Raw genomic sequence first — 26,141 nt, 5'->3', positions numbered from 1 at the left:
GAAATCAACATGCTTTGTATGAAAATCTGAATTGCGAGGTCTTTCATATGCAGCCCTAGTACTGATTCTGGAATGATGTCTTCTTGGAGAAACCCATCTTTTGCAGCATTTCTGAATTATTTTTTTCATCACCTGCATGAAAAGACTTGTAATTGACACAATGTCTTGTGTAGCTGGGAATTACTTTTTTCTTTGCCACCCTTTTTTCTCTGTTGAACTTCATTAGGCTTCTACTAGGCACTGCATAAGTGTATATTTTTCCATGCAGGCCTTCTCCTGGTGTAAAGCTTAAATAGACCTGGCAAATGGAAAAAAGGAAGCAGTTATCTCTCCTTCCCAGGGGGACTTGGATGGATGTCCAATTCTGGCCTGCTTGGAACATATTTGATAGAACTTTCAGACTCTGACTCATCATCTCCTGTTTTATACTGGGACAGTGTAAGAAGTTGCCTCCCTGAGCTTTGTCCTAATCTTCTGCAGCAGATTTTCTTTCTTTGTTAGACTGTAGCAGAGGCATGAGAAGACAGCTGAGAGCAGTAACCTTTTAAATCAACAATTCGTGAATCATTCAGAACTCAAAACAACTGAACCAGCACATCCTGTTGTCCAGTGAAGTGCCCTTACCGGTGCTCTGAAGAGAATCTCTATGAGGTTGATGCCCTTTATCTAAGTTTGTGTTTCAAAAACTGAGAGGAACTAGCATGGTGAATCTTACCTCCTCTGTTCAGCAGTCAGGTGGGGCTCATAAATTAGAATGTGGAATTTAAGTCATTCCTGTCATCCAGCCTCTTGGCTGCTGTTAAACTGGATGGTGGGCACTGCTGCCTTGTGCTGGAAGATTTTGAGGGCTGCTGCGATAAACTTAGTAGTGTCTGACTGAAACACGTCAAGGGTTGGTTACCACTGGGGCAGGTCTTCCTACAAAACCACAGAGCAACATGAAAGTGATGTTTATAGGGGTGGTTCAGAATCATCCCACTTCTCTGGGGATCTTTGGGCAAGAACAGTGAATACATGAGTTGGTCAGAGCCAGAAATCCAGGTTCTCAGGGAGAGAATCTTGAACTCTTCAAGCAGCACTGTTTTTGTAAACTTGGCACAGGCTTTTACTAAATTCTAAGACGGTCACATGCAAGTCATAAGATATGAAGGAGAGGTCAGTTAGAGCCAGGATTTAATATGCTTCTCTGTTTTGTATTTGTCATTCAGTATTTATATTACCATAATCTACAAAGACACTGAATAGATTTGGCTCCATTCCATATTACCTAGCAAAGATGTACGTGAAGGGACTTGTGTATTTTATGTCCTAAGGAGCATGTTAGGCTGACTGTGTTTTTATTAATGCAGAGATCTACAAATTTTCTTTAGTTCTGAGCTGCAAGTAAACAGCCTGACAAGAATTTTGCCTATTAATTCCCTTTGGTCAGTAAACTACTTATCTTCCCTCACTAGTAGTATTCCCTACATCAGGCTCCACCATCCAGGAGTGCTTCCTAGCTACAGATATTTCCCAAGGATGAACTTTCTTGGCTTGTTGGTGTTAAGACTGACTTTGCCTTTGCAGTTTGCATCAAATGTGCCCATTCACTTAAAGGGCAGTGTCAGCTGCAACAGGAAATCAAGGCAGCTTCTCAAATCATAGGTGAAGAATGGAAGGAATGTGTCATCTCTAAATTTGTTTCAAGGATATGAATAAAGGCAAAATCTGTCGTACGCTAAGAATCAAATGTCTGACAGCGTGTGCTTTAGAGAGGTGAGCCAAGCATCTTGAGTCTGTGATTATTTAGTTCACCACTATTTCACTGAGGAATTTTTCACGTGCTAAACATAGTGATCAAACCCTGAATGAACAACAAGTGAAGCCAGAGGCACTTTCCCACCCCCAGGTTTTTTTGGTTGGTTTTTTGGGGGTTTTGTTGGTTTGGTTTTTTTTTTTTTGCTAGTCTCTGGTGAACATAACAGTGAGAACTACAAGTCTGCTGTGTACTTGCGAGTGTATATTGAAATGTGCTGTAAATTCACACTTAAGGCTATGTTCTCTTTAATAAGTGGTTGCCCTGTCTTTGTTTAAGAATTAGATCAGGTAATAAATTCAGCCAGTAGCTCTCAGAACTTTGAGTTATTCTACTGCCATATTTAATGTTGTTATTTTCTAATTCTAGGTTTGCTTAAATCCTTTTCCCCCGTATGTTTGGAGTTCATGGCTGCATAGCTAAACTTCTCATGTTCTGATAACATCTTGGATGCAGGCCTCTTCTCAGATTTTAAACACAAAGTTGTTTCCCTTAGTTGGAGTGTTGCCAAAATTAGCTGTTGTATCTGAGTTAACTCCATTAGCTGCTTCTGCATTCTTACATTGCCAGCTCACCTTCTTGAAATAACAGCTTTGCCCAGCCCAGGGGCCTTAAGCAGAGAGGCCTTGAGGTGGATGTTGCAGCGTGTTCTGCAGCTTTACCCCCATGTGTTCCCAGGATGTGCCATCTTCTGCATGCAACAGCACCTAACTGTGGCTTGAATTCCTAATAAACTTCAGTTCTGGAACACTCAAGCTTCTAAAGGAAAGGTTTAAGGTTGGTAAGGGGTACAACTTCAGCCTGGTCAGGGATATTATTGAAGCCAAGGACTGCATGGTTGTGCAGGGAAGTAATATAGCTGGGAAGGGTGCCAGTAAGGGAAGCCAGACTTAATGGAAGAAGGAGAGTGAGGTGAACCTTGAGACCCAAGGCAGGGTTTATGAATGAGAGCATTTATCTATATGAAAAACCACCCATGTGAGTAACAAGTGTTGGTGTTTAGGCTGCTTTGAGTGATTTTAAAAAAAAGTAAATGCAGCTGTAATGTGACTTCTGCTGTTTGTGTGTGTCGTCTTACAGAATATTTTGGGAGGTGACCAGGGGCCAAACGGCTGCTGCTTCAATTTATCATAATCCTTGTAAGCCTCATTGAGCCAAACCAGCAACTGTCAAGTGAGGTTGATAAGTATAGCTCATGTGTCTGTCTGTCTCTTCTGAGCACAGGACTGAGAAAATGCACACTGCTTTATTTTTTCCTCAGTGTAGTAGGGCTGGTTATGGATGTAACAAAGCACTGTTCGTCTGAGTGTCTCTGCACAGTGACGTGAGAAACAATTCACTTAGGTTCGGTGGGTGTCTGGTAGACTGCAGCCAGCACTCTCAACAGTGGGCATGAGTGATATGTTTGGATTTTGATGTTGCCTCCTGTGCCATATACTTCCTGTTGCATGTCCTCTGCCAAATCTGCGCTTCAAATATAATATTAGTTATTTTTAATAAAATGTGTCAGAAAGCTACCATGACATCTGCCAGCTTTGGCTTTTATTTGCCTGTTGTTTTGTAGTTCTGTGTCTAGTAAGAGACTGAAGTACATTCAGATTTTATTTGGCTTGGTGTATCTGCTTTGAATAAACCTTCTCTGTTCTACCCTACTCCCTTTACATATGCTGCAAAGCATAGCATAAAAAGTATTAGCCAAGTAGTAGAAAAAGCGTAGTAGTAGAAACAAACAAGTGTGCTCCTTTGTACAAGACTGATTTTGCTTCCTGCTCACATGGTGATGTGAACTCTGGTGTTCAGTTCATGCAGCAGGATGAATCCAGTATTTCTAAACCTTTTAAAATAGTCAGAGGACATGGGGTTGCCTGTGGCATGTTAATAGTCCTTACTTTTAATCACAAAAGCAGTCAGAAAAAAAATCCATACACAAAGAATTCTGGTTTGAGGGGTTTCATTATTATTCATCGTGCAACTCTTTCACTTCATCCACTGAAATACTGGTGCCAACACAAAAACAAAACTGCTTTAGCAAATCCTAAGTATTGAGAAACAAGCACGAGATTTTGTAACACAGCCTGAAACTAAAGAAATGTTTTTACACTAACATTTGTTCTATGAAATCTCTTCCCCTCTGTTAATATTATTTGTGATGATATCAGTAGATATCTGAAGCTATGAAATAAAATTGCAAGTATGTTTCTGGAATTCAGTAAAATGTAAATGTGAACAATTTTTGAACCCTTTCTAGAGGGTTTATTGTGTTCGAAGTAAGGATTCTTTATTTGCTTTCATTCCACTTGATCTGCACAGTAATTTCTGTTTCTCTTCTCCTTCCCTGTCTCCTCCTGAAAATATCTATTGCCAAAACATGCATTAGAAGAGATTCAAAAATAGATACCTTGAAATGGGGAGGGCTGGACAGCTGTAAGTTAGTAAAACAATACCTAGAGGGATCTTCTTTAGTTTTGTTTTCTTGGTATTCCTGCTCCCATGCCATGAGCATTCAGAACAAGCAAGTTTTTGGTGAGGGGAGAGTGAGTATGCCTGAAGACTCAAATCCATTGCACTATTTATGCATCTTTTTGACTTGATTTTTTTGTGTGTATCTCTTCTGTGATGAGAGCTGTGGAATCATACTAGGGAGAGTGTCCTGAGGAGGGATTGATCAGTGTATGTGTTGGTGGTCAAGGCTGTACAAAAGCTGTGCAATAAGAGAGCCTTGTGCTTCCTGAGGAAGGAGGACAGTTTAGGTCAGGCTTCCCTCTTTCAGAACATATTAAGGTGATGTGCATGTAGTGAAAAAGAAATGAGAAAGGAGTGTGAAGTGAGAGTATGTGGAATAGAAGGTTAGTCAGGCCCTTATGTGCCTGAAAGCTTGGAGCAAGGATTTAAAAATTAGTACAGGTCTTTTCTCCATTTCTAAACTCATCAGGAAAATAAGAGACAGCGACTTAAGAACAAGCCCTGTTTCATAACTAAAGAGTAGCTGATACCTGCACTGATACTCTTCTTGTTGCTGTGATGGCAAAACTGAAACGAAATTAGCAGAGCTGTACTAAACTTAGTAGTCTTTACTGAAAAAGCTGGGTTTGGAAACGCAGTTAAGTTCAGCTTGGAAGGAGATGAATTGCATTTTCAAGGGAGATCCACTGTTTCTGGCCTTGCAAGTTCCTGCTCTCAGCAGTTATGTCCCATCACTTGTTTGAAGTCCAGAAGAAACTGAAATAATGACAGCACTGGTCTTGTCCATGCCCTTCCCTTGTGATCATATTGATTTGCAGTCTATACTGCCAGGGTTGGGGAGGAGGCCCTCATTGTTACTCCTCCACTATGAATGATTAAAATTTCTCCTGAGTGTAGGGCTGATTCATCTACATCAAAAGTTCAACTCAAAACCTGTATGTTGAATCTGAACTCACTTGGTTCTTGAAAGATTTTTGAGTTTTCGACCGGGTTAGTTCCAGTATTTGTTTTGGAGGATGTTGTCAGACTCCCGAGGGCTGTGTAGGCAGATGTTGCTGCTTTTTATTAATTGCTCTGTCAAAATAAAAGTACTTACTGAATCTCCGTCAGACAAATTCTGGCTTTTCGGAGAGAGGAGACACTGGGGAAGGCATTTAGCTGTTCTTTTGGAAAAACCATTCTGGAGCCCTGGGGTTCTTGTTCAAGATAAGTTAGCTTGGGAAATAAATCACGGGATTTGACTGCTGCGACCTCTTGCTCTTCAGGTCTGGGTGGGAGACAAAGCGAGTACTGTTCTGAAGAGATACATGGAGAAAAGGCACACATCTAAGTGGAAGCTGGAAGCATTTGTGTGGTTGCTTTTGATTCCTTCAAGAAGAAGTTACTGTTTCTGCAGAGCTACACAAGATTGGGTTGGGGACATACCAGATTTATCTTGATGTGTATCCTTACAGTTAAAACTTTGCTGGCTAATTACTGAGTGCAGATTGAGTATGCTTGTGTTGGAAATCTGCTTGCTTAAATTAATTAAGAACCAATGCACCTCAGGGGTGTTACCTGAGTGATAGAGGTTGTGAATCTACAAGGGGTTCAAGATCTCAGAGGGGAAAAACCAAGAGCAGAACAAAGCTTCTCTTCTGGGCTCAGACTGCACTGCTAGGACTAATAAACCTTGTGCCAGAAGTAGTGACCTGATATGGTCCCTGCATGGCTAAGTCAGCCTTCATAGCATTTCTTCTGTTAATTAGCCTCTTTCTGATTCCGTGCATTGGGCTAGGTACCTCCTGCTGTCCACTCTGCTTTTCTGACTCTTGTTTATTTTGCTGTGGTGTGATCTTAGTTGACTTCTGCCTCTGTTCAACACCCATGACAAACATTAATAGGGGGACTTGCCAAAGGTCCCAGTTGATATCTCTTCCCTGCTCTTCCCCCCAGAATCAGTAAATTATGCTCAGTGTAAGTCAGTTGTATTTACATTGCATTTAGACTTGCAGTGTACTGAAGCATATTTTTGATAGAGGATTGGATATATAATCCACAGTTCATTAAGTATTGTTTCATTCTAAGGTCATTAGTGAATAAATTAATCTGTCATGTTCTTCCAGCAGAAAGGACAATTTTATGGCTGAATAGAGTATTAAAGCTTAGAATGATGAAAGTGTTTTGCATGTATAATGCACTAGATATTTGGGCAATATTAATGCATTTGTGTGGCGCCCTCAGGTCAAGCCTGTGCGTGAAAACTTGCACCAAGTGATGTGCACAGAATGAGGCCCTCGGGGCTGCCAGCAGAAGCATGGCTGCTGGGACAGTCATATAGCTCCCAGTTTGGTAGAAGCTGCTTGTAACAAAGAGTTAAGGTATTTTGTGCCTGAGGTGTGGCTGTGAAATTCCTACTTCCAAATAAAACCTCTCAGAGCAGAACCATTAAGGAGGATGTAACAAAGAGTGCTGAATCGGATGGGGCAGTTGGGACAGTCAAACCGGCTGCCATTTCCAGCTGTCAGATTTGCCTCCCCTGCCTTCACAGTAGGGATGACTGAGTGGGCCTCACACTGGTTTTCATAATTTACGGGTGGATGCATTTATTTCAAGGAATGGGATTTCAGTGGTGGAAGTTTAGCCTATGGGTGTGCCTTGGGCTTTGTTGTTCCTCCAACATGTGTTCTTCCTTGTGGCTAGTGGAGTAGTGACTTAAATAATGTTCTTGGTGAATATTGAGCGATGTCTCTGGATTTCATGAAATTAATGTGGCATTTTCCCTTCAAACGCAGACTGGTTAGCTAATTTGCAGTGCCTTTGTGTTTTGAGGGAGACTTGTCAGCTAGTTCTTGGGGGAACGTAGTTATTCTGGGGGAGAGTATTTTTCCTGTAGGTGGAAATACACGCAGAAACACATGTTGGTGTAAAACATCCTGAAAGAAGCCACGGGAATGACCTTTCCTGACAAAATTCTGAAAAATTTAAAGTTAATCCAAGGAACTGTTAATAATTTTGTAAATCTAATTTTCTAACATAAAAACCTTTCAATAATCATTAAAACGACAGAACAATTCTGTCTCATTTTTGAGCTCAACTAAGGCAATAAGGAGGTCTGTGTTTAAGAGGGGAAGAAAAAACTTGCTGGCTTTTGGCCTGTTGGAATTAGATTTATTGTTAAGTCTACATCTGCAGTGCTTGCTGTATTTGTCCATGTGACTCAAATCGCATCCACTCGTTTAGATCTACTGAAGCATGAGTGACTTGGAATGAAAGGTCTGTATAAAATGGTAGACCTGTCAATGAATAAATAATGTTGATATATGCTTATAGTTCCTAGGAGTAAATCCTTAACCATATAATTCGATGGAAAGAAAGTGAAAGGGAAAGCCAGGTGTCTGAGATTTGTTTTTTCCCCATTTAAATTGGTAGGATCCAAAGAAAGCCCCTTAGGTCCCTAAAGAGCTTTTCATACTGAGATAGAATTTTTTTTAAAATGTGGTCTTACTGTAAAAAAAATTATTCTATGCAATTCCACTATGCAAAAAAGAGATATGCAGTGCTCTGAGGTAACAAGCATGGAGCCAGCTCCAAGGCTTAGTTACCATCAGCTGACTGAATCTGACTTTATATAAGAGACTTTGCAGGGGACAAGAAAAGATGCAATGGCTGTAGGCATTTTATTTTAAGTATACTAAATGCTTTTAAAAAAAAATGCTACGAACCATACTGTATTTTGCTCATCCTGTTCATGTATGCTTTTGTGGTCTCTATCCTAATGATCTACTGTAGGCATTCTGTGGCAGCAGGGGCCTCTCTCTACCCTTCAAGGCACTGTATGTTAACAAATAATGTGGTCTCTGCCCCCTTTGTGAAGGGGCACTTGTTTTCCAGATAGAAAGAAGTATCTGTTCTTTTTTGCACATTAAAAAATCTTCTTCTCTGGGCAGTTAAGATATTTAGGAAGAGTCAAAATGGAACAGTGCTTGACAGTGCACATTCATTGGTGGGAAAGACCATCACAGTCCAGAGTGATGTTCTGGGTGTGAAATGTCAACACACTGGCTTGTCCAGGATACCAACACTAATCTATTTTCCTTTTTTTTGTGTGTGTTTGTGTATGTTGGTGTTTTTGTTGTTCACTCAGCCCCTTCTATGGAGAAGACTTTTACTGTGAAATTCCTCGGACCTTTCGCCATCTGTCATTTTATATTTTTGACAGAGATGTTTTTCGAAGGGATTCCATCATAGGTATGTGTTCATAAATTACTACTTTCTTTACAGCTTATTTCTCTTGGATTTTAACTTTTACATCATATATGGTCTTACGAGTTGGGGGTCTTGATAGGACTGATGACGATAGTGGTAAGTGCTGCTCAGTATTGCCCTTCTTTTGCCACTTGACAAAAATGCCTTCAGTATTACATATTATATATAAAAAAGCTGGGTAGATAAGCACTGTCTGTGATAGTGAATGCAGATTGTAGTTTAACTGAAAACTGTAGTTTAACTGAAACAGGCTATAAAGCCTTGTTTAAATGCTGACAACATCATTTGTTACTGCAAATGTTGCTTTTTTTTTTTTTTTTCCTAAATGCAAGGCCTTTAATCTTGCAGTTTTCCAGGGTCCTCACACTTGTCTGTGTGCAGTATTGTTAAACTGTGACTACCTTAACAACAGGCAGAGGAATAGCTGCTGGCCATAGATACCCCAAGTACAATGATGACAGAATTTTGTGGAGTGTTTCAGATCAAGCTGTCACAGAATAGTTCTAAAAGACTTCCAGTGCCTGTTTGTGATTGACGAGATTCCTGCTTTTCCAGATATTATTTGCGATGCATTTCATCTGCAGCAAATTGCATGACACTGCATTTATCTCTTTGGGGATAAAAACCTAGTAAAATTCAGTTGTTATTGAGGGGAACAGTTTCTATTTTACATCAGTTGAACACTTTGGACTTCTTTTTTTTTTTTTTTTAGTTATTTATCTAAATAGTAGTGTATGACTACCATGGCTATAGCTATCACTGAGATGTATGTCTTGATGGAGTTGTAGAGAGGAGATTATCAGATGTTGAGCAAGTTTGTATAATGGCACAGAATTTATTATCTTAAACCATGGCATGGTGGTGCAGATATTTTATATGTATCTTTACATTACAGTAATTTGTCATGCAGTCACAAGCTTCTTCTTTAATTATTGTTATACATATGAGCTGGGAAAGCAGGTCATCATTCTCTTTGTCCGTAAGTGAGCTCATGTGTTTAGCATCCTGGAGAGGAGGGAGTCAGTTTCTGATTGTTGAGTGAGCTTTTGGAAAGCTTTTTGTCTCTCTAATGTCTAGTTTCCTTTGCATTTTGAAAGTAACACCTCCCTTCTTTCAACTGATGAGTTTTTCATTGTTGAAATTATCTGATCTCTTGTGTGTCACCAGTTATTAGCAGCTGCAGTGACCCATCAACAGGCCAGGGACTTTACTTGCTCAGGGCTTTACTCCCTCTCTCGGAAAAACAGTCACTTGAACCACTTAATACATGTCAGACTCATGAAATTGCAGATCAAGAAGTGAAAATATTTTTGTTTTCTCCATGTTTCCTAAGTTCACGTTTTAGTAATCAAGCTCTGATGTTGGAGGGGAATTATTCAGGAGCTGCTAGAGTAATCTTAAAGATACTGGGAGCAGTTTGTGAAAAAGACTTGCAGAAAATATAAAGACTTTTGTTTGCATGCTTGAATTATTGATGAAGTTTTCATTTTTCACTATCTCTTCAGGAAATGGCAAAGTTAACTTTTGCATGTGTTGCAGAATCCACAGGTAGGCAGACTGGTATGTTACCATACTGGTCTTAGGATCATAGAAAGGCCTGGGTTGGAAGGGACTTTAAAGGCCATCTAGTTTCAACACCCCTGGTTGGAACATGGTGAAGTAGACCCCTTCCACTAGACCAGGTTGCTCAGAGCTCTGTGCGACTTGGCACTGAACACTTCCAGGGATGGGGCATCCACAGCTTCTCTTAGCAACCTGTTCCATGCCTCACCACCCTCACAGAAAAGAATTCATTCCTAATGCCTATTCTAAACCTACTCTCAGTTTAAGGCCATTCCCCCTTGTCCTCTAACTACATGCCCTATAAAAAGTCCCTCTTCAGCCTTCTTGTTCAGGCACTGGGAGACTGCTATAAAATCTCCTTGGAGCCATGTCTTCTCCCGGCTGAACAGCCTGTCTCATAGGAGAGGTGCTCCAGCCCTCTGATAAACTTACTGACCCTCCTCTGGACCTGTTTCAGCAAGTCCACATCCTTCTTGTGTTGGGGGCCCCAGACCTGGACAAAGTACACCAGCTCAGGGTCTCACAAGAGCAGAGTTAGAGGGTCAGAATCACCTCCCTAGACTTGCTGGTCACTGGGATACCGTTGACTTTGAAGTTTGAAGTGCACATTGTTGGATCATGTTGAGCTTCTTGTCCACCAACACCGCCAAGTCCTTCTCTTCAGGGCTGCTCTGAATCCGTTCTCTACCCAGCTTGTGTTTGAGCTTCTGATTGCCCTGACCCACGTGCAGGACCTAGTACTTGGCCTTGTTAAACTTCATGAAGTTCCCACTGTCTCACCTTTTCAACCTGTTGAAGTCCCCCTTCATGCCATTCCTCCTTTCCAGCGTGTCAACCAGACCACATAGCTTGGTGTCAGCATTGATGTAGCACTAGAAGCCAAAACTCTGGTGTTTCCTGTCTACATTGAAATTTCACAGTGCATATTATCTATTGCAGTATTTTTTCCTCCCTTCCTCTGTTCCCCTTCCTCCTTATTGCAGGCATATTTTGAAAAGCATTTCAAAGATTTGGAAGTGTGATAAATAGCACAGAAGAGAAGAAGAGAAGAAGAAAAAAATCCAGAATTACGGTCAGTTTGATACTGCTCTCTAAGTTCGCTTGTAGTAGGAAAATTTTCTGGAAAGACAACAGTGCTCTGGAGTAACTCCATGGGGCTGTTTTCAGTAGTTCCTATTGAATGGGAGGCAGCAGCAGCAGCAAAGCTCAACAGCAGAGTTTTTTTGAACAAGAGAACTCTTTGATAAAAGTCTGTCATATTTAAAAGCAGTAGCTGCTCTATGTGTATCTTCAGCTCAGTTTTAAGACTTAAACTTTTTCTTGAAGAGGCTTGAGCAAGAAAGGTTTGGAAGAGGTCCCTACTGAAAAGGATGGTCAGAGTAGAACTTGAGTGAGCTCTTTTCCACTGAACCACCAAATTCTGCAGTTAGGGGCCCTTTGTTTGCATTCTGGAGATCGCTTGTTACATTATGTTATCATGAGACAAATCTGTTGAAGAAAATGTGGTTACTCATGCTCATCCAGCAATGAACTTTCTCAGAGGAGTGAGTTGGGGGTTGTGTCTTCCATCCAGGAGAGACTAATTTTAAGTCCATACGTTACTGAGATTGTGAATTTACCTCTGTGTGATCTGCAGTGTTTGATGTCTCTTTGCATTGTTTTTTTCGCTGGTTTTGAGGGGGTTTTAAGACAGAGAATGGAGTGTATATATGTCAAAATGGTGAGAATTTGGCAAGTAGCTCTTTTTTGAAGATGATTAGTTAGCAGAATTCCTTTTGGTTCACTGTTTAATGTTTCCAGGACTTTTGCTTGGTGTTACAATACTGACTTCCAGGGTTACCGGACCTCAGGCATGCCTTTACTTATTCAAATATGAAGTATAAGTTTCTGATGGTAAATTCTTTAACTTCAGAAATGCAACTCTGTGTGTGACAGATGAGAATGGTTAAGCTACCAAAAGCGGAAGATGTGGGAGAGAGAATATGAAAAACAAGAACCCCCTGAAGCCTCTGACACAAACTTCCGAGAAGAGTCAAACAAACTCAAACTGGAACATGTGTAGCAGATATGTTTTGGAACATACTGTAGTATTTTGGCATACAGGATGGGAGGATTGTGCAGATAAAGATATCTTTGGAGTTTGCATGTTCATTTATTACATTTGCATTTTCTTAATTGTAATTGCTAAGTCATCTGGGATTTTGTTTGTTTAACAGACAACTCTTGAACAACTGTGTCTTGGAAGAATCTTGTATGCTGGTTGAAATGCAAACATAATGAAGAAAATGCGGAGTTCAGTGGATCTGAAATACTATTTTTCTCTTTTTGTAGAGAAAATGTAGCAAATAGTTACTGTGAAAGTAAACTAGTCTTAAGTTGTTTAATTGATATTGACTGTTAGTGCATAGAGTTTATGTACTGATTAATATAGTATGTTGAGATGCTTTGAGTAGGAAATATACTACTGAAAGCAATGGTAAATGCAATTTAAAATTGCATGTTTGTTTCTGAATGATCAAAGCAGTAGTAGGCCAATTTGCTGGAATATGTGTCTATAATATGTAGAATAGCTATTTCCATCTAGTTGTTACAATCAGAAAAGCATAGAGGAGATGGGACTAATTTGAAAAACTGTCAGTTGGTACCCCTCCAGTAATAATGGGAAAAAAAAGATGTCTCTGGGTAGATGCAGCAGAAGGAATATTAGGATAGTAGTGCTGCTATGCCAGGCAAATAGTCTTTAATGATTGTTTTGGTATTTTTCAGCTTTTTAGAAATGTTGAATGAGACATGCTGTGACAATAAATTGGGCTTCTCACACTTCAATAACTGAGCTAGATTTAGTGAGGAAAATATATCCATGATATGCCCTGAGCTGGTATTCTTCTAGGTGTGTAGTGAATAGCTCAGGCTGCCAGGGTGTGACCTTAAACATACAGATCAGTTCAAAAACAGGAAACGTGCCACACCAAGTCACTTAACACTTCAGTGAGAGATTAGTTAATATCGTCTGTCCTTCAGGTGACAAGTGCACAATTATTTATCCTCTACTTAAGTCAGTTCAGTTTTTTTTGCCTCAGCACTTCATTTGGTAAGAGGTACATGAAACTGATTTGCCAACATCTGTGCTAAGCAAGAGCTGCATAGAACAAAATGCACCCCCATGAAGTTCTGAGGGGGAAGAAGTGCTGCACTGTCCCTGTAGTGCACTGGGGGGTAAGAACTTTTCTAAGTTTGTGGTACTCCTGGCTGAGGAGAGGCTTGGTTGCTGTGCTGATGGGGATGGAATGGTGCTGAATAAAGGTGTCTATTATTGAAGCTTTTCCGTGAAGGAGCATAAAGCCAGTGCTAGAAGACTAGTGCGTGGTTCTTCTGTTAATTACATTTACAGTAACTTCACTGCCCTAAGTCACCTCCATACAGGTTGTTAGGTGTGTTCTATGACAAATTGAAACTCTTGTGGCTATTGTATTCTGGCAGGTTGTAATTCTCTTCTTGCTTAATGCTGGATTAGGTGAAGCAAAGCAAAGCACTAAAATTTGTCTTCGGAAGTAGTTAAACTTAGCTACTCTGGACTAAAATAGATGAAACCAAATCATAGCTCTTGAGACACGCACAAAGTGAAAACACCTTGGAATTGAAAGTTGTTTAAGGCTTGCATGTTTGAGTTACCTGTGCCTTTGTTAATGGTTACTTCCAAAGCTGAAGAGGTGTGTTGCAGAGTTGCCACAATTTATTACCAAATATCCAAGCAAGCTATCTACTGTTATTAGGTAACCCTTACCAAATGTAGCTGAAGCATCACCTTTTTTGTTTCATTATTTTACTGATTTAAAAGAAAAAAAAAATTTAAAAGAATCATCCTTGCTGAACTGTGCTTGTTGCTAGTTAAGTGTGGGAAAGATCCTCCATACAGCATGAAGCAGAGATCAAAATTTCAGTAGAAAATAGTATTCCTTGTTTTCTTCTAGCCTGACCACGGTTTAGGCAGTGGTTTACTGTTTCCGTAATGACTGTTGGGAATAATGTATCTACTCATTATGGTATAAATATAGCTACTAATGAAATAAAAGGAAACAGATGACTCTTCCAGAATGACAAATATCAAGAAGCTATAAACTCAGAATTGTCCTGGAAAGGTTCTCTGCAGCTACATAGAAAGGCTAAAGTAAATACTTTGTGCATAGAATAGGTTGTTAGGATGCACTCACAATATCCTTTAACCTCATGGGTGGTCCCAAGAGCAGGAAAACAAAGTTGAGCTTTCAAAAAGCGGTATCTGTACTTCTCGGATGAAGAGAAAAAATATGAACAAAACTACTGAGGATAATGTGCTAGGACCTGGACCGTACTTTCATGCAGCTCTCCTCCTTACCTAATGACAAGTGTTAATATTGTCTGTATGTAGAATGAGGGAAAGAAGGTGGTGGTTGCTCAGTGCAGGCAGCATGCTCAGGGACTTGGTGCCTGCTGTAAGGCAGACAGCAGTGACTGCAAGTCTGGAGTTCAGGACTGCTGTCCCAACCACAGGCTATATCTGGTGTCTCAAATGTGGGGCCATTTTAAGGGCCCAGAGAGCAGCTGCCAGAGAGGTGATAGCAAAGGTGTGGTTGAGGAGGGTTCTTTTTGTTTGTTTGTTTGGGGGTTTTGCTGTTTTTAACAGGAAGGGAGAGCAGAAATTCTGATGGAAGCTGGGTGAGATCTCTTGAGTTGTGACCAACAAAACAACCCTGATAGAAGATACTTCATGCAAGGCTGCAGCTTGCAGCTCTTAAGGATAGAAGCTATATGTTGTCCACAGCCCACTTTTTTCTCCTTTATTATCCAAGGTAAATCCCACAAAGGGGAAAAATTGATTTACTAAGTGATATTCTTATTCTATTTGGACTAGTTTAAAAAAACCCAAACAAATTAAATTGGGGTCATGAATGTCTCATACCTCAGTACTCTCTGTAGGATGCACTGCTGCTGTGCTGGAAGTGTTCTGCCATTATTGCCACTGAATTCTTACCCATTGTAGCAGATGGTCTAGTAGTGCTTGTGCTTCATGGTGCACTGCACAGGAGCCGTGAGGGAGCAATGCTGCTGCTTCTAAGGCTCGGAAGCCTTATGTTGCCCCTAGTTCTCATCTTTATCTTTGTAATTCTCAAATAGGGGGTTTGCTTGTTTCAATCTTTCTGTGTTTTGGGAGAGGTGACTGAGTTTGTGCTGTTCTTGAACAAGGCAGGCAAAGTTTCTGTACTTTCATTTAAAGACAAATAACCTTTCATACAGATAATTATAAAATTCTAGGCAGGCTGGAATAGCAGTGAGGCTTCTTGTTTCAAGTTGATTAGGTCTCGCAGCCTAAAGTGTTGATTAAAATTGATTGATTTGTCCTTTGTCTTTCCAAGTATTGAAAGTGACTTTGTGCACCTTCATATCAGTTCTATTAAATGAGTACGCTGATACAGTGTGTCTGTGCACTAAACATAATAACATGAAGCAACTTCTGAAGTAGCTTTGAGGCTCACTTATGCGTAAGACTGGGGCATATAGGAAGGAGACAAAGTAGCCTCTGTTCAGAGCTGAGAGCAGACTCAGTTAATTAGACTGTTGGGGCCTTTTAATGTGTGAGTCAGACCTAACCCTTTGCTGTAAATTAACTGTACTGCAGTCATTGTTAATGGAGGATGTTATATTAAAAAAATACTATATTGTTTTAGCTTGCTTGGGAGCAGTGTGTAAAATTCTGTTGTTTTCACTGTGTAGATATTCCAAGATAAAGATATCCTGAAGAGAAGATACAAGAGCTCCTAAAATGCTCTGATTTTAGGCTTCTGTAAAAATAACAGTTGGATCACTTTTCAGGTAGGGCCTTGTGCCCTTTTAAGATGACAAGTTCCTGTCCTGTTGCTACTGTGACTACTTTTTCAGTAAAGAAATCTTCTAGTAGTCTAGCATCTGTCATAAATATTCACATATCTCAGCTGCAAACTGGAAAATTACTATTAAAAGGTGGGATGTAATCCTTTAACCGATGCCTAACCCTTTTGTCACCAACAGGTAATGCAGACAGGAGGTGGTTATGTATGGATGGAGAATGCCTGAGACAAATTAATCAATTTTGTTAGTCTTTGTATGGAGACGTTGACCCAAACTTAACAAGCCTAGGCATGTCCAGGGACAAGTTAATGGGCTGCATTGACTTGCTTTGGAAAAATGTTTGTAACCAGTGAGGGATGGGCACTGAGGGTGCGGTGCTTCCACAAGCACTTTCCCAGGCGGTATAGCCAGAAATTCCTACCCTTCTCTGTTCAATATCTCTGCCTCTGTGCCTAAATTAGTGATCTCCTAGTGGTCTTCTAGCAGTGTTAATGTGACTCTTGAGTGGGGAAGCTCTAAAGCAGGTCAGTTGAAATGACCTTTGTGTTAAAAATGCCAACACCCACCCATATGTGATCCCTGAAACATCTCTTATTCCCTTCTCCTCTCCCAGAATGTTTATTTTCATTGTTTGGGTTTTTTTTTGGATTCACTTGATTTCCTCAACAGTTTCAGTATGCCCTGCTGAGAGGACAGGGGTGCATGGGTGGAGAACGTAGGAGGCTCTTAAATCAGTTTGTACCAGGGATTGTAAAGTGGAATTTGCAGCTTTAAAACCATCCATAGCCTAGGTAGTAACTTTATTAATCTGTAAGCTATCTGCTCAATAATAGGTTATCGGTATATTGTTTTTTCCCTTAAGAGGGGTTCACAGAAGGAAGAGCTCAATTGTGGCATGTTGCACCTTTGTTTTAAACACAGATCTTAGGATTTAAATGTTCCAGTGAAGGTCTGTTCAGTCTGAAGGGTGTGGGAAAGGGCATAGGGAAATTGCTGCCATATGGGTGGAAGACACACCAGAGTGTGTGAGGTTTTCCTCTACCCTCCCCCAATCTGAGGTCCTGGTGAGCTTCAGGCTTCAGAAAGAAATTAGTTCAGATGAGAAGAATGCTTTTACTTCATCATTGCTGGTTATTGCTGAGAATCTAACATCTAAAAACGTAATTTATATGAAGTTTTGAAATTACACCTTATATTGTTCAACAAGCTCAGCTATTTCCTGCCTCTTCCCATACAGTCTCAAAAAGCTTAAACAGATGCAGACTCTGCAGCCTGGGGCCACTCTGAGGAAACCAGCAGGAATGGCTGGGTGCCTCAGGTGCAAGATTTAGAGTTTCTTGATGCTGTCTGGAAGCCACCCAAGTCTTGAGAAAGAGTGCAAGACAATGGGCTTGAGTTTGGGAACATGCTGAAGAACCTCAAAGAAGAAAATGTCCTTTAAATGAGTGGTGATAAATCTTTCTGACCTCTCATGTCGGGTTTATCTTCAGGGAGAATTACAGGTTCTTATCCTGTAGTGTCAGGTCAAATGACAGGTGCCAACAGCTTGTGATTATTGGCCTAGATTTAACCTAGTTCTGGTTCGGCTGGAAGTTGTTTGAGCCAGGTCAGACTTAGGTCAGCCAGTGGAAGAGCAGTAACTGTGTTGACTAGGGCAGAAACATGACCATGCTCAGCACCTGCACTGTGTTTTATGTGGGTTGGGTGATGAGGAAGAGGAATGTGAGCTGCATGAACATAGGGGCATGGCTGGTGCAAGTAAAGAGTTATTACCGAATTGTGAGGGAAGCTCCTCTGTGTGTATGCAGAGAACTGTTTAATAGGGCAGATCAAACATTCTGCCCTATCAGTAATATATCTTTGCATATGTTCAGACTGGCCAAACTGTAGGCCCTCTTTTTACTGCTACCTTTTTTTGTTTCCCTAGTAGATTTTTCTTCTTTGTGAACCATTTGGTATGCAATGAAAACCCCTGGATTATAGCCAGCCCAGTCAATAAGTTTCAGTCATTAATAAAACTTGCTTGTGTGCAGAGCAAACGGTGCTGTTCAAACAGTTTCCTAATCAAAACAGTTGTATCACCACGTTAACTCCCTCAGAGCTGGAGGCACGTGCCATTCTCTGTGAACACTCTGTGCTGCAATCATGTACTGACTTTGTGGCCAGACCCACCTGGGTAACCCTGCCATCCTTGGTGCAGAGAGCAGTGGCATTCCCTGCTGAAAGAGGGGGCAGTGATCACACCATTTATCTTCTGTGTACAGGTGCAGATACTGGGAAACCATCCTTGGGTTTTCTGCAAGGCGCTTCTTACATGGGAGGTGACTGTGAATGAGACTGATTGTGGGTGACAGTGTTTGGAAAGTGTTTGGAAAGTGTGTGCAATGCTGCAGTTGAGTGGAGGATTTCTGCAAGAGATTAAAGGGTACAGTGAGGATAGCAAGCAGTGAAAGTAAATAATTTCAATGAGGTCCAAAGCAGTTAGTGGAAGGTCATGCATTTAAATGCATTCCTCTCAAAGTGTTTTAGATAAACTAGGTTCTCCACAAGCCACTATAGCTGGAGAATAAAAGTAGAAGCTTTGAAAAAATAATCATGCCATAGATTCTCAGCAGAGTAACTTGTCGTCTTCTGTTCAGCACAGTTCAGATTTCTTATTTACCCTTCCTGACATATTATTTTGTAGGTTTGTGTAATTTAATTATTGCTTTTTTTAAGAAGTTTCAAGCGGCTTGCTCTGCATATCCAATAAAGAGTCTGGTAATGTGTCTCCCTTGTTAATCTCCCTTGTTAATTAGTTAAATGTTTGCCAGGAGATGGATCTGATAATCTCTAAAGGACAAGCAGTGAGAGGATGGTGCTGAGGGCACAATGAACAAGACTTGGGAATAATGGGTCAGAAGTTCTGAAAAGGAAGCTAGAGCAGAAATCCTGGCAGATACTATGGAGGGCAGCTGTGGAAGAATAGCAGGGTAGTTTAGGAACTGGGACTGAAAATCTGGAAACTGTCACCAGAAGCAGCCTGAGGTGACAGAAGAATGCAGCTGCAGCATGGTATGGGGTGTAGCCCAGCAAACAGGAGGGCTGGGTGAAGCTATCCAGCTGAAGGAAATGGCTGTAAATTGAGGGAATGCTGGTGTGTAATAACTTGCTGCTAGGACTTCCATAAACTTCTAGATTTCAGAAGGGAAGAGTGCTTTGTGTTTGCCCCTTTTGTAGTCTTTGATCATGTGGTTTTTTTTTTTTTTTTCTTTTTAAATGTATTCTGTTAATGTTTGCTGGGGTAATGTATTACTGACATCTGGTCAAACTGCATGAATTTAGGTAGTGGTAATCTTTTTCCCACAAAACTATATCCATTGGTGAATGTCATCTAACAATGTTTGGTTAAAGGAAGTTTGTGTTTTTGTAACAAAGCAGTGGTTGCAAACTGTATGTGAGCAACTCATCTAGCGGCAAAAGTCTATTCAACCACATTGCCAAACCCCATCTTCCTCGAGCCTTGTGAATGTCTCTGACTGCCCTGGATTCTTTCACTTTGAACACGCTGCTTTGCTCAGTGCCTGGGGAGCCACCCAACGCAAAGCAGCTTTCTGAGGATCACGAGCTCCTCAGGCATGCCATGCTCAGATTTGTGTATACAAAGAAAGACACTTGGAAAAAGTTTCATTGTCCCTCAGAGAGTGCTTTGCATACTGCCTGAGAGATACTGGGCAGGACAGAAGTGTCTGCATTGACCCTTTGCATCCATGTGGGCTGTTAGTTCACAGTGTGGAACTGGGTGCTGTTACCACACCTACCAAAACAGCTGATTTGGTAGTGGTAACAGTGGTATAAAAAGGTGAGAGTTAAAGCTCTTCAGTGTTTTGGGGTGAGTTTCCCCCCCTGCTTTTCTCTACAGTCAGGGATGGCCCTTGGGTGGCTCTGGGTTGCATAATGGGAAGTCTGAAGGATTTGAGGGAGAGAGAGAGGTTGACAGGGCCCCAAAATGCAGATGTGGGAATCTGCTGTGACTTGACATCTCTAGTTGTTTTCCTTCTAGAAAGCTGTATAGTGAAATGCCTCATCCTGAAGTACTGTTGACAATAACATACGCACAGAACCTTTAATTTGGGATTGTTACAGACATCAGCCTCAAAAAAATGCTTGCTTGCAACAGTTTCCAGTCTTTTCTTCCCACAATTTTAATTGCATGTCAGAGAAGTAATGATGACATTTTTGCTATAATCATATTTACAAGCTTGTCCATAGTGTCTAGTGCTTCACTGTGTTAGGTGAGTAGGACTTGAGGAATTTTCAAGTCATTCACAAAATGCAGTGGAAAAAGATGCTCATCATTATGTATTGTGATAATAATCGCAATAAAAATCTTTCCTTGCTCTAAAGCCTTTCTTGGATAGGACAGGCCCTAAATCATTGTTTTAAAACCTGGTTTTGATGGAAATATATCTTGGGAGAGCTACAGCATGTCTTAAACTGTGCTTCTGGTTTGTTTTATTTCAGGAAAGGTAGCTATACAGAAAGAAGATCTGCAGAAGTATCATAACAGAGACACCTGGTTTCAACTGCAGCATGTTGATGCTGATTCAGAAGTACAGGTGAGATGGTTAAAAAAATATCTTGTCAAAGGAGTATTTGTAACAAGGCCATGGAATTTTTATGGGTTTCATAGCTCTAGGACAGATGTGTTGCTTCCCTACAAAAAGAACCATTAGTATGGTTTGGGTTTTAGTGATAAGTGTAGGGTGGATTACAAGTGTGCGTGAGTCACTGGGGGTCAGGATTCTGCCCACAGAAATAATTAAAACTACGTGAACTATCAGGGTCACTGATACAAGGAGGGGTGTGTTTATCTCAGGTATCAAATAACTTCAGGCCCCATAAATAATGGTTGATTCCTCAGGCAGCGGAGCCATCTTGAAAATAGTACCTGCAGGTACTGCTTTAAATAGTTATGTTGGCAGGTTGCCACAGAAACAGTAACAAGTACATCTTAGATGTGAAAAACATTCCTTGCCAGATTTCTAGGCCCTCTTCCAAACGGTGGGAATGCTGATAACTGTATTACTTCAGCTCTAAATTACATTTAGGGTTTGGTACTTTGCAAATTTTTGTACACAGTGAGTCTCCTCTTTTTGTACTCGCCCTCTTTGAAGCAGATTCTGTTTTCTGTTACGACATTAGGTCTTGTGAAAACAGTCATTATAACAAAGCAAGAGATCAAAATGATGTAGCAGGATACTGTGCCAGTTACTTTTTTTTTTTTTATTCTCCTGTAAGTGTATATTAGAGATCACTTTTGAACCACAATATTTGTTTAGGAGGAGACATGAATGTCTGACCTGCGCAAGGGGAAAAGCCTCTTAGATAATTCCGTGTGGTAGGGTTGGACACAGTGTCTTGGCTTTTCAGTCTGCTTGCAAGTCTGCACATACCAGGCTGGAAAATGACACTTAAAATGCACACACATTCCAACATACAGTATGGTCATGTGTGGTGAAGCATATGTGAAAATACATGCAAGATTAGGTTGTCTTTTTGTTTGGAGAGCCAAATAATATACTGTTGTGCATGTGATATAAAGAGAGCCTCAGGACAGCCTGTTCAGCCTGTGGCACTCTCTTGTAAAATATTGATCCTCTTTAATGCCACATTTCAGTGTCGCTAGTGATGGAAAGGCTTTTAACAGGCTTTTAACTATGATATCTATTCTGTTTACCCTGGTCTCCCTCTCTTCTTACCCCAAAGCCTCTTATGACAGGACTTTTAGAACAAAAGATTGAGTGTTTATTTCCTGTAGGATATGAAAACTTTCCCTTTGTAATTTATCAGTTGAAGAAGGCAATATTTAGATAAGCTTCTGCACTGTTTATTTTGTTACAATATTTATACAGAGTGAGTTTGTGGAAGCTTTTTAGACCAGGGGACTTTCTAGGGCAGCACTGGTAATGTAAGTTGCAGGCAGCTCTAGCTTTTGGAGGGATGAGGAGCGCAGTATTTGCTGGAAAGCATGTTCTCTGTTTGTAATTGTACAGTTTTTCACTTCCTCTGTTTGCATCCTTTCAAGAGCCCAACTGTTAAAAGCTGTTTCTGGGCTCCATGATAAGCATTTATTACAAGTAGTGTAAATGCGATTACATGATACTCTGATTTTATCCATTTACTTAAATGTTCCTTGGTCTTTATGTTGAGTCTGCAGGAGGTCTTGGTTTTCCATAATAGTGGGAGCAGACTTGTAAATATTTTGTATGAATTCTTATGCAAGTGAAGATAGCCAAATGAAATATTTTTGTGTTTGAATCTTTTACATTTTCGGTATCTCAGTTGTCCTTCTAAGCACTTTTTCATTTGTAAGAGAAAATAGAATACTTGTGTTAATGGTGAGTACTTACACAATGTTACTCAGTTTTCTTCCAATTTTAAGGAAAATAGTTTAAGAAATTTTTCGTAGTTAAAATTTGCAGTGAATCATGCGAATACTAGTATAAAGGCAGTTTTAACATGCCAACTATTAGTTTTATCATTCTAGCAGTTGTTCCAATGTAATCTAATGGATTAAACATTGAGCCAGATTCCAGGGAACTCCTGCATCTTCTGGTTTTGTCAGCCAGTGGCTGTTGTACTATTTTCCATGTTGTAGATCAATTCATGGCTATTTAGTTATGCATCACAGCACTTTATTGAGGTAAGCCATTGTCACTCCCACACTTTGAATACAGTGAGAGTAAATGTCAGAAAGAATGTGACTTGCTTGAGGTTATACAGTCAGACTGAGAAATTAAAAAAGAGACCAGGTTTCTAATTATTTCTAATACATTAGGCCATGATATGAAAGGAACTGGGTAAGAATAATAAACCTATGAGGGACTTAATCTTTACCCTGTGCAGGCTCTGAAAATACCCAGGTTTTAAGCAGACCAGCCAGCGCAGTCAGAAACTGAAAACCACCTGAGAAACAATGGATTGTTCAAATATTGGTGATATTGGATGCTGTGTTTCTTGTGGCCCGCTTCTGGGATGTGTTACCTCATTTTTCAGAACAGAAAGATTGATTTGAAATTACAGATAACATCTGTGATGTAAGAACTGGTATTTTGAGCTATCTGAAGTTTCATGAGAAGAATTTAAAAGTTTATTCAACATGGTTTGTACCTCATTTGTATGAGTTCCTGTGTACTTAAAAAAATCAGAATGTAAGTGTTAATGTTGTATAACTTCACATATTGTTTCCAAGGTGTTTAGCTCGAGACTTTGAATCCAGTTTTATGGTTTTACAACATTGCCAATTCTTCCTGTCTTGTAAAGGTGCTTTGTATTGTCAGGAGTGAGATTATGGCTTCATAAATTTTATTGCAGATAAGGATGCTACTGACGGCAGGACTCGCATTACTTGTCACACTACACAGATACGAGTATTACTGTCAGATGCTTTAATGCCACTTCCATTTATTGCTTGATAGCAAGTAAAGGAGTCTGGCATGATTGTTCATGTTGAAGAAAGAGTGAGGGCATTGTCTGTCTAGGCTGAGTGCTGCTAAGAGGCCTGTGATCTCACCACCACCTGGTGTTCAGTGTCACATGGAGCCGTACAGGTGGGACTGTGCAGCTGCTCAGCCCATAGATGCAGAGCAGGCATTACCCACATGCCTTTTGTGGGTTTGGTTTACCATTTGGTCTAGCAAACCTACCTAGTGAGACAATCAGCATCATCAGGTGCATCTGAGTTTCCCTTTGCCAGAGTCAGTGGGAAACAGCAGCTACCAGAGCGCAGTGCTGTGTCATTCAGCAGCGGGCTGTAACTGCCCCTTGAAGTTGACAGGCTTTTACTCTGTTGGTACATCAGTGCCCCCACATTTTACTGGCTGGTTTTGCTCTCACTAGTTTGAAATAACACATTGCATATTCTGCTCTAGTCCTGTCAGTGGTTACCCTGGATGCTGTTGAGATATAGCTGTGTGATGAAACAGCAGTTGTGCTCTAGGTGATTAAGTTTGAGCTGCTCTGTGGAGAACAAATGATGAAACTCCAACTTGTATTTGTGTTTGGCATACATGATATCTGAATATTTCCTTTGTAAATATAGAATAAAATGTTAAATGTGATGGGGAAGTTTTCTCATACACAGTGCAGAATGGAAGTTGACAGCAGCTATTAATGCATAAATTATGGCTTAACTTTCCAGACTGAAAAACTTGTTCTGAAAGTATGAAGCTATAACCAGGTGGGTTTGTGCACATTTAGCTGAAGGAATTTTAAGTTCCCATCTTCTGATGGAGCCTCCCTCCTCCTCAGTACTGTGCCCAGAGTTAAATGCCCAGTGTCTGACAGTACAAGAGCCCAAGCCTTTCAGAGAGAAGTAGAACAGGAATTGAGCCATTACTGAAAATGGTTTAACTTTTGCGTTGAAATAGATGATGAACAATCAGGCAGCTTCAGCTGGGAGGGGCTAGCAGCAGAAGAGACAACAGTGTAAGCTGCTTGAGGACAGCACGAGCATGATGTTGCGCACTTTACACGGCATGTGTTTCTTTTCTACTAGTCATTTGTCTTTCAGGACCTGCTGTATTCTCATTGTCATGCTTTTTGAGGTCTGGAAGCAAAAATTGCCATGCTATTGTGTGTACATCTGTTTTGATCCATGAATGTTTTCCTTTTCTTCACAGAAGGAAGTTTACCCAACAGTAACTGATTCAGATATTTGCCTAGGGCTGTAGATGACAGATGCTCTCAGTGGTCCGTGTGTTCTCGGTGGAATTTAAGCCCAAGTGCACATGCAGTCTTTAAAAGGCCTTTCCAGGTTTTGAGTAGTTTTCCCCTTAATTTTTTTTCACATTAAGTTCATAGTTCAAGTCTGTTTTGTGAAGTTTGAGCTTTGCAGCCTAAATACCCCTTGTGTACGTGTAATCATTGAAGTGGTTAAAGATCCAGAGATACTCTGATTAATATCTGTATACTCCAAGCCATGTAGTCTGTATATGCCAAAGTAGGGGAGACTTGCAAGGAGAGTTAGATTATTCTGGCATCTTTTCCTGTGCAGGCTCTTGTTTTAAAAGTTCCCCTTTTCAAGTGTGCTTTGAGTTGCTTTCTCTGCCTCACTGACAAATGTGAAATAGTCATGTCCTCTTACAGCTGGCTTTTCAGTATTAAATGACAGAATGCTTTTCCAAAGCCAGTTATGCTCAAGGTCTTATGTAAAAGTCATTGTTGGGGCAAAAAAAGTCTGACAAAAACTTGAAAATTGCTCATTTCCCCTTCCTTCTCATAAGAACTTTGATGTGTTTGAGATATCTATTTGGCTATCAACTTAATAAAAATAAAAGGCATGTAAAGGGCAGATAACCAACACTGAGGAAGCAAATTGTCTCACATTTTAACCTTCTGTACTCAAAGCTTTGTGCAGAAGATTTACTGATGTTAAGTGCTTTCTTCAGACACCAAAGGCCTTTCCTCTTCCTTTCACCACATTAGCATTTTGTCTATGCAGGCCTTTGACTATTGTTGATTAAACATGCCTGTTCTTGAGTATGGACTGGTGTCATGTGGTATACTAGACTTCATTAATGGAAAACATTTACGGGTATGTTTGGAGAGTGCACCTAAAATCCTCTTGTCCTGCTGGACATAACTACTAGCTCTGAAATGCTGCCTGTATATTAGCTAAAAGGATCTAGCTAATGCATGGTGTGCTCCTCAAAAAAACCTTTCATTTGTGTCAGCACCTTCCCATTGAATGCAAGATCTGTATCCCAAGTGTCAGGCTTCATGAATGAAATCTTGGCCTTCTCAGGGTGGGAGTTTTGCCATGAGTTCATCAGAGCCAAGGTTTCACCCCAAACTTTTTAATTAGCTCTTCTTCATTCAGTCTTGTGTGACAGAGAAGTTTATCCCAGATCTGTGGAGGAAGCTGGAAGTGTTATTTTATTATTTTTATTCACCTTGCCGAAGTTTCCAAGGTCTCTCCTGTATCTGCCTGCTTCCTGTTCTATATAAATCAATGCTCTTTGTGTAAGTGGAGTAAGTCATGTTGATCTGTGATGGCTCTGTTGCTAATTGCTAATTAAGAATGTGTTTGAAGATACAAGATATAACGGTCTTTAGGAGCAACTGTATATGGCAGTTTCACTCCAGTAATTGAGAGAATTACATTGTCTGTTGAACAGTTACGAGCATTGCATGCCCACTGTCCGACACTGATATTGACTACCTT

The 26,141-nt window shown here is 40.5% G+C and overlaps 1 protein-coding gene across 2 annotated transcripts in view; it reads left to right on the top strand.

The window, feature by feature from the left end:
* The window catches only part of RASA3 (RAS p21 protein activator 3), a 132,266-nt gene that overhangs the window by 41,530 nt on the left and 64,595 nt on the right, over positions 1–26,141 (top strand). For both annotated transcript variants that reach the window (XM_042039408.1, XM_042039418.1), the window contains exons 3-4: positions 8,385–8,488; positions 20,438–20,532. In XM_042039408.1, coding sequence (XP_041895342.1) covers positions 8,385–8,488; positions 20,438–20,532 — 199 coding nt within the window. The remainder of the gene's footprint in view (positions 1–8,384; positions 8,489–20,437; positions 20,533–26,141) is intronic.

The sequence above is a fragment of the Corvus kubaryi genome, unplaced genomic scaffold, assembly GCF_017639235.1.
Source record: "Corvus kubaryi isolate FWS band 111438036 unplaced genomic scaffold, C.kubaryi_AGA036_p1.0 133, whole genome shotgun sequence".
Lineage (NCBI taxonomy): Eukaryota > Metazoa > Chordata > Aves > Passeriformes > Corvidae > Corvus > Corvus kubaryi.
Note: the sequence above shows the minus strand (reverse complement) of the source record. Positions and strands in the feature narration are given on the sequence as shown.